Source organism: Leucopleurus acutus, assembly GCF_964270905.1.
Source record: "Leucopleurus acutus genome assembly, chromosome: 19".
Classification (NCBI taxonomy): Eukaryota; Metazoa; Chordata; class Mammalia; order Artiodactyla; family Delphinidae; genus Leucopleurus; species Leucopleurus acutus.
The window spans coordinates 14546338-14561408 of record NC_139161.1 but is presented as its reverse complement, the minus strand read 5'-3'; the positions used below and the strand labels follow the sequence as shown (position 1 = coordinate 14561408).

The 15071-nt window shown below is 42.4% G+C and overlaps 1 protein-coding gene across 1 annotated transcript; it reads left to right on the top strand.

The window, feature by feature from the left end:
* Nucleotides 1-227: 227 nt before the first annotated feature.
* Nucleotides 228-5729, top strand: LOC309975602 (intercellular adhesion molecule 1-like; the record flags this gene model as incomplete). Its single annotated transcript, XM_082860779.1, is given in 8 exon segments — nt 228-282; nt 1618-1884; nt 2756-3076; nt 3330-3608; nt 4147-4416; nt 5084-5278; nt 5281-5325; nt 5521-5729. Coding segments are annotated over 8 exon segments (1641 nt in total).
* Between the last annotated feature and the right edge of the window lie 9342 nt (nt 5730-15071).

Below are 15071 nucleotides of genomic sequence, written 5' to 3'. Positions count from 1 at the left end.
ATGCACATAAACCAAACTGAAATAGATGCAAGAATTTCTTTTCGTACCTCCATACCACTGATACTCTTGCTACAATTTCTCCAGACCATGCAAGCTTTTAGGGAAGGAGCTAACTTTGAACAGTATCAAAGAAAGAATTTCCTATATCCTTTTTCTCTTTTTTTGTCACTTTCTCCAGCATTGCTGTCTCCTTTCTTCCTCTCCAGCTTTTGGCCCTTCTCATAAGGATGGAAATGCTACTGTTTGGTGTCTGGGCCCTGCTGGCCCTGATTCCTTGCCCAGGTGAGGCTATTTGGGAAAGTTTCTTTAGCTAGTATGTGCCAGGGCACAGGTCAATGAGAAAGAGGATAGGAAATCCTGAGTGGGGTGACACTTTAGTATTCACTCATCTGGACCCTTGGGAGAGAGTCCTATTTCTTGGATCTAGGACACAGAATCCTAGGTGTTTCCGGCTTGTAACTGGGAAAACCCACATTAAGGGACAGGATAATAGACCATCAGAAAAAACCCTCTCTAAGAAATGTACCTTCTCTGCTTGGCTCCCTGCTGCCCCTGGACTGTCCTATTCTGCTCTCGGGAATATTTTTACTTCTTTGTTGCCATCTTTTATGTCACGATGAGCTACAATAGGATCTCGATAGGACAGGGCCCATAGTGCAGTTGTGAAGAGCGAGTTCTGCAGATGGCAAGAAAGGAACTGGAGCCTTAGTGGGTAACATTGCTGCAAGAGTTGTGTATTCCCAGAAGGGACTAGTATTTGGGAGATGAAGTAGATGGTGGACATGGAATAGCTAAAGGGGACCGGTAAGGGAAGTTTTCGGGACACTGTGCCCCTCACCTATATCAGACATTTAAAACTTACCTGATGTCTCTCTCACTGTTCCTGAGAAGAGTTCCCTAACAGACTAAACTCTTAAGCATCCAAAAACATCTGTTGCCTTAGCACCAAAGCAAAATGGAATAGTCTTACTTTGAGAAGAAGAGGTGAAAAGTTCCATGGAAATGAGTGACCCTGGGAGTCACGTTTATACCAGTGGTTCCCATAATTTGGTGTGCACAAAGGTCACCAGGAGTGCTTGTTTTGTTCCCTTGAGTATTTCCAGGTCCTGCCTTCACAAATTCTTAATCATTCAGTCTGAGGTGGAGCTGGAATCTGCAATCTACAAGCATTCCAGCATAATTCTGGTGAAGGCAATTCTTAGACCATAATTTGAGAAACACTGCTTTGAGGTATAAGTAACAAAGCTCTTTTTTTTTCAGGGGTCTACTTACCCCATGAGGGCCCTCAGCAGCCAATTCTGGAAGTTTCCAAGATTTCTGGAAGTTTAGGAAGAGAATGGTTTCCTGGGCATGATTTTTAGCAACGCCATAGTTTCCATGGTGACACTATTAGAGAAATCGAGATCCCAAGAAAGATGATGAGGAGGGAATGGTGGTAGAGTCAGGATTCTAACTTGTTCCTTAAGGGTCTTTTTCTTGTTTGTCCCCTGTACCTTTTTATTCAGGGTAGGTTTCCTATTCTCTAACCTGTAACTAGATAGAATAGGCTCTGTATTTTCTTTCTTGGGTCTTGTGGTCCTCACCAGAGTCTTTGGCATATGTGGTTGACCTTTTCAGGGGCTGCAGAAGACCTATTTGAGGTTTCTGTTTGGCCACATCAGGCCCTTGTAAAGTATGGGCAGTCCCTAATGGTCAACTGCAGCACCACCTGTCCAGACCTGGGACCCAGTGGAATTGAGACCTTATTAAAGAAAAGCCAGGTGGGCAGAGGGCCTCAGTGGAAGGAGTTTCTCCTGGAAGATGTCACACAGAATTCCATCCTGCAGTGCTTCTTCTCTTGTGCAGGGATCCAAAAGGACATAAGCCTTGGTGTCACTGTGTACCGTGAGTGGGGCTGAGGGCTGGGGAGGAAGGGAAGAGTGGGGGAACATGACTGTGCTTCTTTAGGGAATAATTAGAAAGAGACTTATTTTAGGGGAGAGAATTGTGGCCCTTAATAAAGATTTCTGTCCTACTGTAGGGATTCTAGAGCCAAATATTTCTCTTTCCCTTTGGTGTAGGCCTTTAAATTAGGAGCAGACCATAGAGCGCATCCAGACATCTGTGCTTTTGAGAATATGTTCAAATACAGGAGGCATTTGCTAATGATGCTAATTTATAAGTTATCAAAAAAGTATAAAATCATTGTTGAATTATTTGTCACAAATTTTTAGAATAAACAGGGATTAGGGAAAGCGGGGTCTTTGTAGGCTGGGGTAGCTGGAGGAGTCTCCACAGAAAAGGAGGCTCTTGAGCTTCATTCCTGCAAATGGTTAGGTTTTGAAGTGATGGGAATGGGCGAGGAGCCTCTCTCAGCTGGGCAAATAGCTTTGGCAAAGATGTATCCATAAGAATAAGTGTGATCTCTGGGGTGTCAGAGCTTGGTTAGCTAGGGTGTCGTTTTCGTGTGACGGTAAGAAGCTCCTCAGAAGTTGCTCGTGCCTCTGAAGCACCTCTGGTAAGAGAGAAAAGCTCTCCAGAATGGCAGCAACTATCAAAGCAGGGGGCCCCTCACCAGTTAACATTTCTTGGCTTTAGCCACCTTTGATGGGACGAAGAAGGCTAACTCATCTCATCTAGGGCAGAAAGCTGACACTGTTCATCAGATGGTTTAAGAGTAGTGGTCACCTTCTGTCACAGGCTTCCTGTCCTATACTAGTTCTTTCTGGAGAGTTGAGTATCTTTCTCTCATCAAGCCCACCTTTCTGTCTTAAAGAGCCACCAGCGCAAGTGATCATGGAGCTGCAGCCTGAATGGGTGGCTGTGGATGACGCCTTTACAGTGACATGCCACGTGCCCATTGTCACAGCCCTGGAAAACCTCACCCTTACCCTTCTCCAGGATAACCAAGAACTACATAGAAAGAATTTTAGGAGCTTGGCTGTGGCCTCCCAAAGAGCTGAGGTCACCATCAGTGTCAAAGCCCAAAGGGAGGATGACAGGTGCAATTTCTCCTGCCATGCAGAACTGGGCCTGAGTTCACATGGTGGAGGGCTCTTTTGCAGCAGCTCAGCCCTCAAGGTGCTCCGAATCTTTGGTGAGTCAGAGCCCAGGTGTGGAAGGAATCCTGGGGCTCAGTTTCCTCAGCTTACCTTGGCCTTTGGCCCTCATTTCCCATAGTGTTTAGGATGAGGGTGTAAGGGTAATTGAGCTCCACCTTGACTTGAGTTTTAAACTCACTGTGGGGGACAGAGAGCTTCTAGCCCCACTCCCTACATTGTGGGGTCCTATATGACGTGTGATTTATCATGGCTTTTCTCCTTTCTTTCCTTTTCCTCATTTCTTGGCAGAATTCTCTCAGAGCCCCCAAATCTGGGTCTCTTCACTTCTGGAAGCTGGGATGGCAGAGACCACGAGCTGTGAGGTGGCTAGGGTGTTCCCAGCTGAAGAGGTAATGATCCGCATGTTCCTGGGAGACCAGGAGCTTAGGCCCTTCCTCTCCTGGGAGGGAGACACAGTATGGGCCAATGCCAGTGTTCGGGCCATGGAGACTGGTGATCAGGAACTGTCTTGCCTTGTATCTCTGGGTCCAATGGAACACAAAACAAGAGAGCCAGTGCATGTCTATAGTAAGTGACCTGCCTCTTCCCTTCCCTTGACAGTTCTCTGCCATTGAAAATGTCCATAGTAAAGGCTTGGTGATTCAACTGCAAATTTCCCTACTAATCTTTGCTAGGTATACTCCAAAGTGAACGTTAGTTTTCATCTTTCTCTAAGCGCAGGGATGCGCTGAGGCAGTAGTTCTATCTAGCCTTCACCCTGTTTCCTTAGGCCATCGTACTTACAGAGTGATTCTGAATGCTTGAACTTATTCCTAGGAACAATGATTTGAAGTGAGGAGGAAATGTGTAAGATGAAAAGACATCTCGCTATCCTTGCAGCAGAGGCATAGCCAGATATGTGCATGCGGCACTTGTTACAAGAGAAGCTCGCAAATTCCCACAGCATCTCGTCGTCGCTCCCGCCAGTCAGCACAGAAGCAGTAACGGTATCCAGAGCCTTTCCCCTGCTCTCCGCCTGCCCGAGGGGTGCCACCAGCAGCAAGAGTACAGAAGTGGCTGTAAGTTTTGAGAAATATGTTTCATTCTCTTTTTCCTTTCTTTATAGGCTTCCCTCCGCCAATCCTGGAGATAGAAGAATTATACCCATTGGCAGCGACAGAAATTAACGTGACCTGCTCAGGGCATGTATTAACATCACCCAGCCCTACTTGTCTGCTTCAGGGAGCCCCAGATCTCCCTGCCCCTGGGGAGCCTGCCTGGCTTTTACTTACCGCCAGGGAGGAAGATGATGGCCAAAATTTCTCCTGTGAGGCCTCTTTGGAGGTTCAGGGTCAGCGGTTGAGCAAAACCACTGTGATCCAACTCCATGTCTTATGTGAGTAGAAGCCTGATCTTTCTTGTCAAAACAAGGATGATTAGTGTTCCATTTCCAGAGATCTTGGCCAGCAGCTTCATTATTAGAGTTGCCACATTTTTCTCATTTAAAAAAAAAAAGGAGAAAATAAAATTAAAGCTCTTCAAGCTTACCTTACCCCTAGGAAAGTGAGTAGGGAGAACCCTAGGGGGAAACCAGGAAGAGAAAAGAAAAAGTGGTTAAAGTGATCAGGCAGTATTAGTTGAGGGCCAAAGGCTGAGAACATAGGAATCGATAGTTGGAGCCTATGCTGAGGAGGGAAATTTCCTCATAAAAACTTGAATTTTGAAAAGTAGAAAAATCGTTGTCTCTGGGTTCACCCCTACCCATGTTCTCACTCACTGAGAAGCAAAGATGGGAAGCAGGGACCCCAGGGCCATCACTGATCAAGCAGTTCAGATCATTTAGTCTTAATCCATTAAAATGCCCTGTGCTGCATCTCAGTCTCGTCCAAGGAGGAAAAAGAGTAGCTCAAAGCAGGGAACTGATGGTCCTCCCCTTGGGAAAGAAAGCTATTGGGTGGAGGAGACACAGCGTCTGGATTAGGGGAGGGACAGGGAGCCGAGCATGATGGAGACAAGGGAATGTGGCGCCCTGAGCTGGCCCCTCTGGGGACCTGTTTTTCCAGACAAGCCACGATTAGAGGAATCTGGTTGCCCTGGCAATCAGACCTGGTGGGAAGGGATGGAGCAGATGCTTGCCTGTGTCCCAAAGGGAAACCCGACACCAATCTTGTCGTGTACCTGGAATGGAACGATCTTTGACCTTGAAGTGCCACAGAAGGCAACCCAGGGCCACTCTAGAACCTACTGCTGCACAGCCACTAACCGCTGGGCTCTGTCAGCAAAGACATTGCTGTCATTGTTCAAGGTGACTGCAGCTCCCCTGCTGCCAGGCCCAGTATGGAAATCCCCCAGGGGCTGGGATTCTTAAACAAACATGGAAAGAGGAAAGATTTCGGTGGGCTGGGGAGGGTGAGACTGACAAATGGGCCTTGTGGACTGGGGTGGGGCGATTCTCCTGCCCTCGATCACTCCCAATTCTCTGTCTTCTGTGCTTGGGCAGGACTGGATGAAGGAGTCAGTTCCACCATCTTCGTCATTATTATTGTCATCCTTGGAGTGGGCGTAATCATCATAGCACTGTATTTCAACTATCGGCCCTGCAAGATAGAGAGGAGGAACTTGCCCTATAGGCAGAAGGAGAAGAACAAAGAGGAGGAAAGCCAGTTTGCTGTTCAACAAGCAGAAAAGCACATCGCACAGAACTGTTAGTTAGAAACAGCTATTTGGTTGAAGGCACCCTCTACTACTGGGGTTTCCTGAGAGAGGGAAGAGGGAGTAGAAGAGAAAGGAAGAGACATTATCCTTTGTGTCCTGAAACAGGCCCTCATGTCCTGTGGATCCAATCCACCCACAAGCTCCACTCCTCTGAGTAGGAATTCAGTCTCAGTGTTAACTGGTGAGAGGGCCTCTTGCTCCTTGCTGTGTGATTTACCAGTCCACTCTCAGATTCAGAAAAGAAGATCCTGCCTGTGCCTTGTCACCCCCATTCCCACTGCCCTTTGCTCCCAAACATCAGACTGAAGAGATAGCCAGAAATATCTCTGAAATACAACTCATTTCTCATGGTTTCCTCATGACTAAGTGGGAACCAATTTCTTAGTCTGGGGACTGGAGTTTGAAGGGAGTCAATACCAAACAGAGGGCTAGGAATCAGAACCCGATTCCCGCCTACACATTCCTGTGCTCCCCTAGCCTGGGGCTCTGGAATGCTGGCTCCCAGAGCTGAGCTTGATGGCATCATTAAGGCTCAGTGTCTGGTTAGGCTTCAACTCACTAACCATCTATTGTGTGCCATAGAGGAGTATACAAATCATAAGCAATTCCACACTGGGTCATACATGCAGCTTTCCTAGCCCAGTGTTCTGTCCCTGAAATGGAAGGTAGAGTTCTTCCATGAAATTGAGCTCCAAACATCTCTGAATTCCTTTTCATAATCCATTATAGAGTAAATCATCTGTGAGTTCACATTAAACATATTAATTTTTTTTTACCTGTACAAGCTCTTAGGTTAGAGTTCCAATGTTTATTCTCCTTTTACATAAAGAAGTATATATTTTTATATGTCTGCACACTTCCCTTTAAGCTTCAGGAGGACTCCTCCTGTGACAATGTTCACTATATGATTGAGCTTCCTTCTCTGTTCTTTGGAAAGATTATATTCACCCCCTAGAGAAGACATGAAGGATTGTAAAACCAGGTCTCTTCTCCAAAATCAGTCATGTATGGGTCACTGAAATGTTGGAAATGATAAAAAGTAAAAGTGATTTTATGACCTCTGAAAGTATTTCTCTTCTGTGTCACTGCTGAAAGTTTTTATTAAGTCACATAGTTGCACTTTGAGAACAATCTCTATGAAAAGAATATCAAGTTGGTAGCATAACCAAACAGCCCAGGGCAGGTGGTGCATTAGTTCAGGAAGCAGCCTTTCTGACTGGCCTTCAAAACTAAAGTCCAGACTTCCAGATACAGGTCCACAGCCTTCCAAATTGAAGACACCACATAGAAAGAACACAGCATCAGGCATCAAAGTGAAAAAACCGTCTCATTCTTGCCAGACCTTTCCTGAGTCTGGGTTATGGATTAGCTATAAAATAATCCTTTGGTTTCAACACATACAAAGCAGCAGGGATACAATGGTGAACAAAATACTGTCCCTGCTGCTACAAGTTAGAGCACGTCAACAGGAAAGCACAATTGCACCTTAAATGCTATGAATGGGGAAGCACAGGCCCTTAGGAGAACACCTAACTCAGGATCAAGGAAGGCTTCCCCGGGGGGAGCTTGGAAATACCCCATTTGATTTTGCAAAACAGCAGCCCTCCAAAATGACCTTCTCTGCTTCAATTTTTCTACTAAATATACTAGCCACTGCTCTCTCATCATGTGAGTAATAGAAATTATTCACTTTTCTGAATTGAGCACTTGGGGAAATAAGTTAGAAAGAAGAGTATGGAGTTGCCTCATCTGGGAATCTTCAGTCGTTTCAGTGTCTTGGGATCAGCTGCATCAGGTCTGTAGCTGTCTCATATCTGCAAACCCCACCTCATGGCCCCAGTGCTCTGTGGAACAGTGAATCCTAAACAGGAGGGAGGAAGGGGGTCATTCGGACTTCTTGGTCCACCTTGGAGACCCTGGAGGCTTAGCCTGCTCCTGCCTTTGCCTCTCACTGCCACAGGGTGTCACTGTTGACAGCGTCCTACACAGTCCATCAAACCTTGCAGTTCTACAAATCCAGGTTCCCGGGTGGGCTGCCGAGGATTTTCCAGGGAGGACAATCGGCTTCCCAGGGCTTGGTCCGGCTTCGGTGATGCCTTGCATGGATTTCCAGGGTTACAGTTCTTAGAGCTGGATACTTTGGATTAGCTGTCCTCCAAGGCTTCTCAGATTTGGGTAGGCCCTTGCCCTCGTAGATTTGGAACCTCTGCTTCCTTTCTCTCCCCAGGGATCCACACAACCAGGGGTCAGGTGGCCCCTCCTAGTCAATTCTTAAAGCACAAAGGATCTCGTTACATCTTTTTTCCAGAATAATACAGCTGGCCACTGCTCACCCTTCTAAGGGTAGCTGCCTTTAGTGTCTCCTGGGGGCCCCACCCCCTAAAAGGTTTTGATCATACTCCTTTTCTGAAAATAGAGTAACCAGCTCACACTTAACTGCAGCTACCCTGATTATCTCCAGGTGAAGAGAGCAACCTTTAATACTCCAAAATTTAACCTCTTAGGAAAGTCAAGGTGACTTTCTTTTAGACCTGAGAAAACAAAAATCTTCAGTGAAGCTTCTTACTATAGGGATGATAATAACAGTATTTATCTATTACAAAATTATATTTGGAAAGAAATGACATAGTACTAGTAAAAACACTAGCATAGTGTCATATACATGTATTTACAAGTATTAGTTTTTACTATATAATGCTGGTGGTAATCACACCCATAATAAACTGAAAGCAAGAGACAGAAATCTGAGCTCTACCCACCACCAGTCCCTCCCATCAGGACACTTACATAAGCTTCTTAGATAGCCTCATCCACGAGAGGGCAGACAGCAGAAGCAAGAAGAGCTACAATCCTGCAGCCTATGGAACAAAAACCACATTCACAGAAAGATAGACAAGATGAAAAGGCAGAGGGCTATGTACCAGATGAAGGAACAAGATAAAACCCCAGAAAAACAACTAAAGTGGAGATAGGCAACCTTCCAGAAAAAGAATTCAGAATAATGATAGTGAAGATGATCCAGGACCTCAGAAAAACAATGGAGGCAAAGATTGAGAAGATGCAAGAAATGTTTAACAAAGACCTAGAAAGAAACAGAGATGAACAATACAATAACTGAAATGAAAACTACATTAGAAGGAGTCAATAGCAGAATAACTGAGGCAGAAGAACGGATAAGTGACCTGGAAGACAGAATGGTGGAATTCAGTGCTGTGGAACAGAATAAAGAAAAAAGAATGAAAAGAAATGAAGACAGCCCAAGAGACCTCTGGAACAACATTAAACACAACAACGTTTGCATTATAGTGGTCCCAGAAGGAGAAGAGAGAGAGAAAGGACCAGAGAAAACACTTGAAGAGATTATAGTCGAAAACTTCCCTAACATGGGAAAGGAAATAGCCACCCAAGTCCAGGAAGCGCAGAGAGTCCCATACAGTATAAACCCAAGGAGAAACACGCCGAGACACACAGTAATCAAATTGGCAAAAATTTAAAACAAAGAAAAATTATTGAAAGCAGGAAGGGAAAAACGACAAATAACATACAAGGGAACTCCCATAAGGTTAACAGCTGATTTCTCAGCAGAAACTCTACAAGCCAAAAGGGAGTGGCATGATATACTTAAAGTGATGAAAGGGGAGAACCTACAACCAAGATAACTTTACCCGGCAAGGATCTCATTCAGATTCGATGGAGAAATCAAAAGCTTAACAGACAAGCAAAAGCTAAGAGAATTCAGCACCACCAAACCAGCTCTACAACAAATGCTAAAGGAACTTCTCTAAGTGGGAAACACAAGAGAAGAAAAGGGCCTACAAAAACAAATCCAAAGCAATTAAGAAAATGGTAACAGGAACACACATATCAATAATTACCTTAAACGTGAATGGATTAAATGCTCCAACCAAAAGACACAGGCTTGCTGAATGGATACAAAAACATGACCCATCCATATGCTGTCTACAAGAGACCCACTTCAGACCTAGGGACACATACAGACTGAAAGTGAGGGGATGGAAAAAGATATTCCATGCAAATGGAAATCAAAAGAAAGATGGAGTAGCAATACTCATATCAGATAAAATAGATTTTAAAATAAAGAATGTTACAAGAGACAAGGAAGGACACTACATAATGATCAAGGGATCAATCCAAGAAGAAGATATAACAATTATAAATATATATGCACCCAACATAGGAGCATCTCAATACATAAGGTAACTGCTAACAGCTATAAAAGAGGAAATCGACAGTAACACAATAATAGTGGGGGACTTTAACACCTCACTTACACCAATGGACAGATCATCCAAAATGAAAATAAATAAGGAAACGGAAGCTTTAAATGACACAATAGACCAGATAGATTTAATTGATATTTATAGGACATTCCATCCAAAAATAGCAGATTACACTTTCTTCTCAAGTGCGCACGGAACATTCTCCAGGATAGATCACAAATCAAGCCTCAGTAAATTTAAGAAAATTGAAATCATATCAAGCATCTTTTCTTTTCTTTTTTTAAAATAAATTTATTTATTTTATTTATTTACTTTTGGCTGCCTTGGGTCTTTGTTGCTGCACAGAGCCCTTCTCTAGTTGCGGCGAGCGGGGGCTACTCTTTGTTGTGGTGTGTGGGCTTCTCATTGCAGTGGCTTCTCTTGTTGCAGAGCATGGGCTCTAGGCGCATGGGCTTCAGTAGTTGCGGCACGAAGGCTCAGTAGTTGTGGCTCTCAGGCTCTAGATCGCAGGCTCAGTAGTTGTGGCGCACGGGCTTAGTTGCTCCGCGGCATGTGGGATCTTCCCGGACCAGGGCTCAAACCCGTGTCCCCTGCATTGGCAGGAGGATTCTTAACCACTGTGTCACCAGGGAAGCCCATCAAGCATCTTTTCTGACTACAATGCTATGAGATTAGAAATGAACTACAGGGAAAAAAACATAAAAAGCACAAACACATGGAGGCTAAACAATACGTTACTAAATAACCAAGAGATCACTGAAGAAATCAAAGAGGAAATCAAAAAATACCTAGAGACAAATGACAATAAGAACACGACGATCCAAAACCTATGGCATGCAGCAAAAGCAGTTCTAAGAGGGAAGTTTATAGCTATACAAGCCTACCTCAAGAAACAAGAAAAATCTCAAATAAACAATCTAACCTTACACCTAAAGGAACTAGAGAGAGAATAAACAAAACCCGAAGTTAGCAGAAGGAAAGAAATCATAAAGATCAGAGCAGAAATAAATGAAATAGAAACAAAGAAAACAATAGCAAAGATCAATAAAACTAAAAGCTGGTTCTTTGAGAAGATATACAAAATTGACAAACCATTAGCCAGACTCATCAAGAAAAAGAGGGAGAGGACTCAGATCAATAAAATTAGAAATGAAAAAGGAGAAGTTACAACAGACACAGCAGAAATACAAAGCATCCTAAGAGACTACTACAAGCAACTCTATGCCAACAAAATGGATAACCTGGAAGAAATGGACAAATTCTTAGAAAGGTATAACCTTCCAAGACTGAACCAGGAAGAAATAGAAAATATGAACAGACCAATCACAAGTAATGAAATTGAAACTGTGATTAAAAATCTTCCAACAAACAAAAGTCCAGGACCAGATGGCTTCACGGGTGAATTCTATCAAACATTTAGAGAAGAGCTAACACCCATCCTTCTCAAACTCTTCCAAAAAATTTCAGAGGAAGGAACACTCCCAAACTCTTTCTATGAGGCCACCATCACCCTGCTACCAAAACCAGACAAAGATACTACAAAAAAAGAAAATTACAGACCAATATCACTGATGAATATAGATGCAAAAATCCTCAACAAAATACTAGCAAACAGAATCCAACAACACTTTAAAAGGATCATACACCATGATCAAGTGGGCTTTATCCCAGGGGTGCAAGGATTCTTCAATATGCGCAAATCAATCAATGTGATACACCATATTAACAAAGTGAAGAATAAAAACCATATGATCATCTCAATAGATGCAGAAAAAGCTTTTGAAAAAATTCAACACCCATTTATGATAAAAACTCTCCAGAAAGTGAGCACAGAGGGAAACTACCTCAACATAATAAAGGCCATATATGACAAACCCACAGCAAACATCATCCTCAATGGTAAAAAACTGAATGCACTTCCTCTAAGATCAAGAACAAGACAAGGATGTCCACTCTCACCACTATTATTCAACATAGTTTTGGAGGTCCTAGCCACGGCAGAGAAGAAAAAGAAATAAAAAGAATACAAATTGGAAAAGAAGAAGTAAAACTGTCACTGTCTGCAGATGACATGATACTATACATAGAGAATCCTAAAGATGCCACCAGAAAACTACTAGAGCTAATCAATGAATTTGGTAAAGTTGCAGGATACAAAATTAATGCACAGAAATCTCTTGCATTCCTATACACTAATGGTGAAAAATCTGAAAGAGAAATTAATTAAACATTCCCATTTACCACTGCAATAAAACGAATAAAATACCTAGGAATAAACCTACCTAGGGAGACAAAAGACCTGTATGCAGAAAACTATAAGACACTGATGAAAGAAATTAAAGATGATACCAACAGATGGAGAGATATACCATGTTCTTGGGCTGGAAGAATCAATATTGTGAAAATGACTATAGTACCCAAAGTAATCTACAGATTCAATGCAATCCCTATCAAATTACCAATGGCATTTTTTATGGAACTAGAACAAAAAATCTAAAATTTGTATGGAGACACAAAAGACCCCGAATAGCCAAAGCAGTCTTGAGGGAAAAAAACGGAGCTGGAGGAATCAGACTCCCTGACTTCAGACTATACTACAAATCTACAGTAATCAAGACAATATGGTACTGGCACAAAAACAGAAACATAGATCAATGGAACAAGATAGAAAGCCCAGAAATAAAGCCATGCACCTATGGTCAACTAATCTATGAAAAGGAGGCAAGGATATACAATGGAGGAAAGACAATCTCTTCAATAAGTGGTGCTGGGGAAACTGGACAGCTACATGTAAAAGAATGAAATTAGAACATTCCTTAACACCATACACAAAAATAGACTCAAAATGGATTCGAGACCTAAATGTAAGACCACACAGTATAAAACTCTTAGAGGAAAACATAGGAAGAACACTCTTTGACATAAATCACAGCAAGATCTTTTTTGATCCACCTCCTAGAGGAATGGAAATAAAAACAAAAATAAACAAATGGGACCTAATGAGACTTCAAAGCCTTTGCACAGCAAAGGAAACCATAAACAAGACGAAAAGACAACCCTCAGAATGGGAGAAAATATTTGCAAATGAATCAGCAGACAAAGGATTAATCTCCAAAATATATAACCAGCTCATGCAGCTCAATATTAAAGAAACAAACAACCCAATCCAAAAATGGGCAGAAGACCTAAGTAGACCTTTCTCCAAAGAAGACATACAGATGGCCAAGAAGCACATGAAAAGCTGCTCAACATCACTAATTACTAGAGAAATGCAAATCAAGACTACAGTGAGGTATCACCTCACACCTGTTAGAATGGGCATCATCAGAAAATCTACAAAAAACAAATGCTGGAGAGGCTGTGGAGAAAAGGGAACCCTCTTGCACTGTTGGTGAGAATGCAAATTGATACAGCCACTATGGAGAACAGTATGCAGGGTCCTTAAAAAACTAAAAATAGAATTACCATATGATACCGCAATCCCACTACTGGGCATATACCCAGAGAAAAACATAATTCAAAAAGACACATGCACCCCAATGTTCATTGCAGCACTATTTACAATAGCCAGGTCATGGAAGCAACCTAAATGCCCATCAACAGACGAATGGATAAAGAAGATGTGGTACATATATACAATGGAATATTACTCAGCCATAAAAAGGAACGAAAATGAGTCATTTGTTGAGACGTGGATGGATCTAGAGACTGTCATACAGAGTGAAGTAAGTCAGAAAGAGAAAAACGAATATCATATATTAACAAATGTATGTGGAACCTAGAAAAATGGTACAGATGAACTGGTTTGCAGGGCAGAAGTTGAGACACAGATGTAGAGAACAAACATATGGACACCAAGGGGGTAAAGCCGCAGGGGCGGGGGGGGGGGGTATGGTGGTGTGCTGAATTGGGCGATTGGGATTGACATGTATACACTGATGTGTATAAAATTAATGACTAATGAGAACCTGCTGTATAAAAAAATAAATTTAATTTAATTTTAAAAAACCCCTAATACTAAAAAAAAAAAAGTCAGAAATCCACGGCAATGACTGAGGGCCATCAAAAGTCATATACACCACTGATACTTCCTTTCTCCTTTTCCATTGTGTTCTCTCTTCCTCTTTTTCTATTCCATTTCTTTTTCCTTCCTCTACTTTCCCGTTTTTTTTGTTGTTGTTGTTGTTGTTCCCTAAGATTTGGGACTACTAGTAGGAGGACCAATTGTCCCAGTTTGCATTGAGCAGAGAGGTTCCTAAAACATGGGACTTTTGGCACTGAAATTGAGAAAGTCTCATGCAAACTGGCACGAACTGGTCACCCTAATACTGGTATCACTCAAAATGTTTCTCAGCTTTGCGGGGGCCTGAATTAAAGAAGTCACAAAGCCGTATCATTTTTGCTTATCCCAGAAGCCCAGGTCCTGTAATTCTGAGGACTTGTGAAGCAAGGGCAAAGTGTAAGTCCTCTCAAATGTGTATAAAAGGACAAAACTCACCATATGTGTTTCAGCAATAATGATGGGAGGAATTCAGATTGATCATTTCAGGTTAAATTTGAAAGATTACATGGCATCAGAAAAACATTATTCCAAGGGGTCTAGGATTACTGGAGCTCTGCCTGTTGAACCCTCTCTTCTGCAAATCTCACTAATCTTAACCTTGGGGAAGATTTTTTCACTAGAAAATAATTTTTAAACATTTGAAATTATGCATTCAGATGTAATATACAACATGGTGACTGTAGTTAACACTGTACTGCATATTTGAAAGTTGCTAAGAGACTAGATCTTAAAAGTTTTCATCACAAGAAAAAAATTTTTATAACTATGTATGCTGATGGATATTAACTAGACTTACTGTGATGCTCATTTCGCAATATATACAAATATCAAATCATTATGTTGTATACCTGAAACTAATGTTTTATGCCAATTATACCTCAATTTAAAAATTTAAATTGCAGTAAAATATTCGTAACAAAATTTACCACTTTATACGCACAGTTCAATAATAACTACATTCACATTGTTGTGGGGCTTCCCTGGTGGCACAGTGGTTGAGAGTCCGCCTGCCGATGCAGGGGACACGGATTC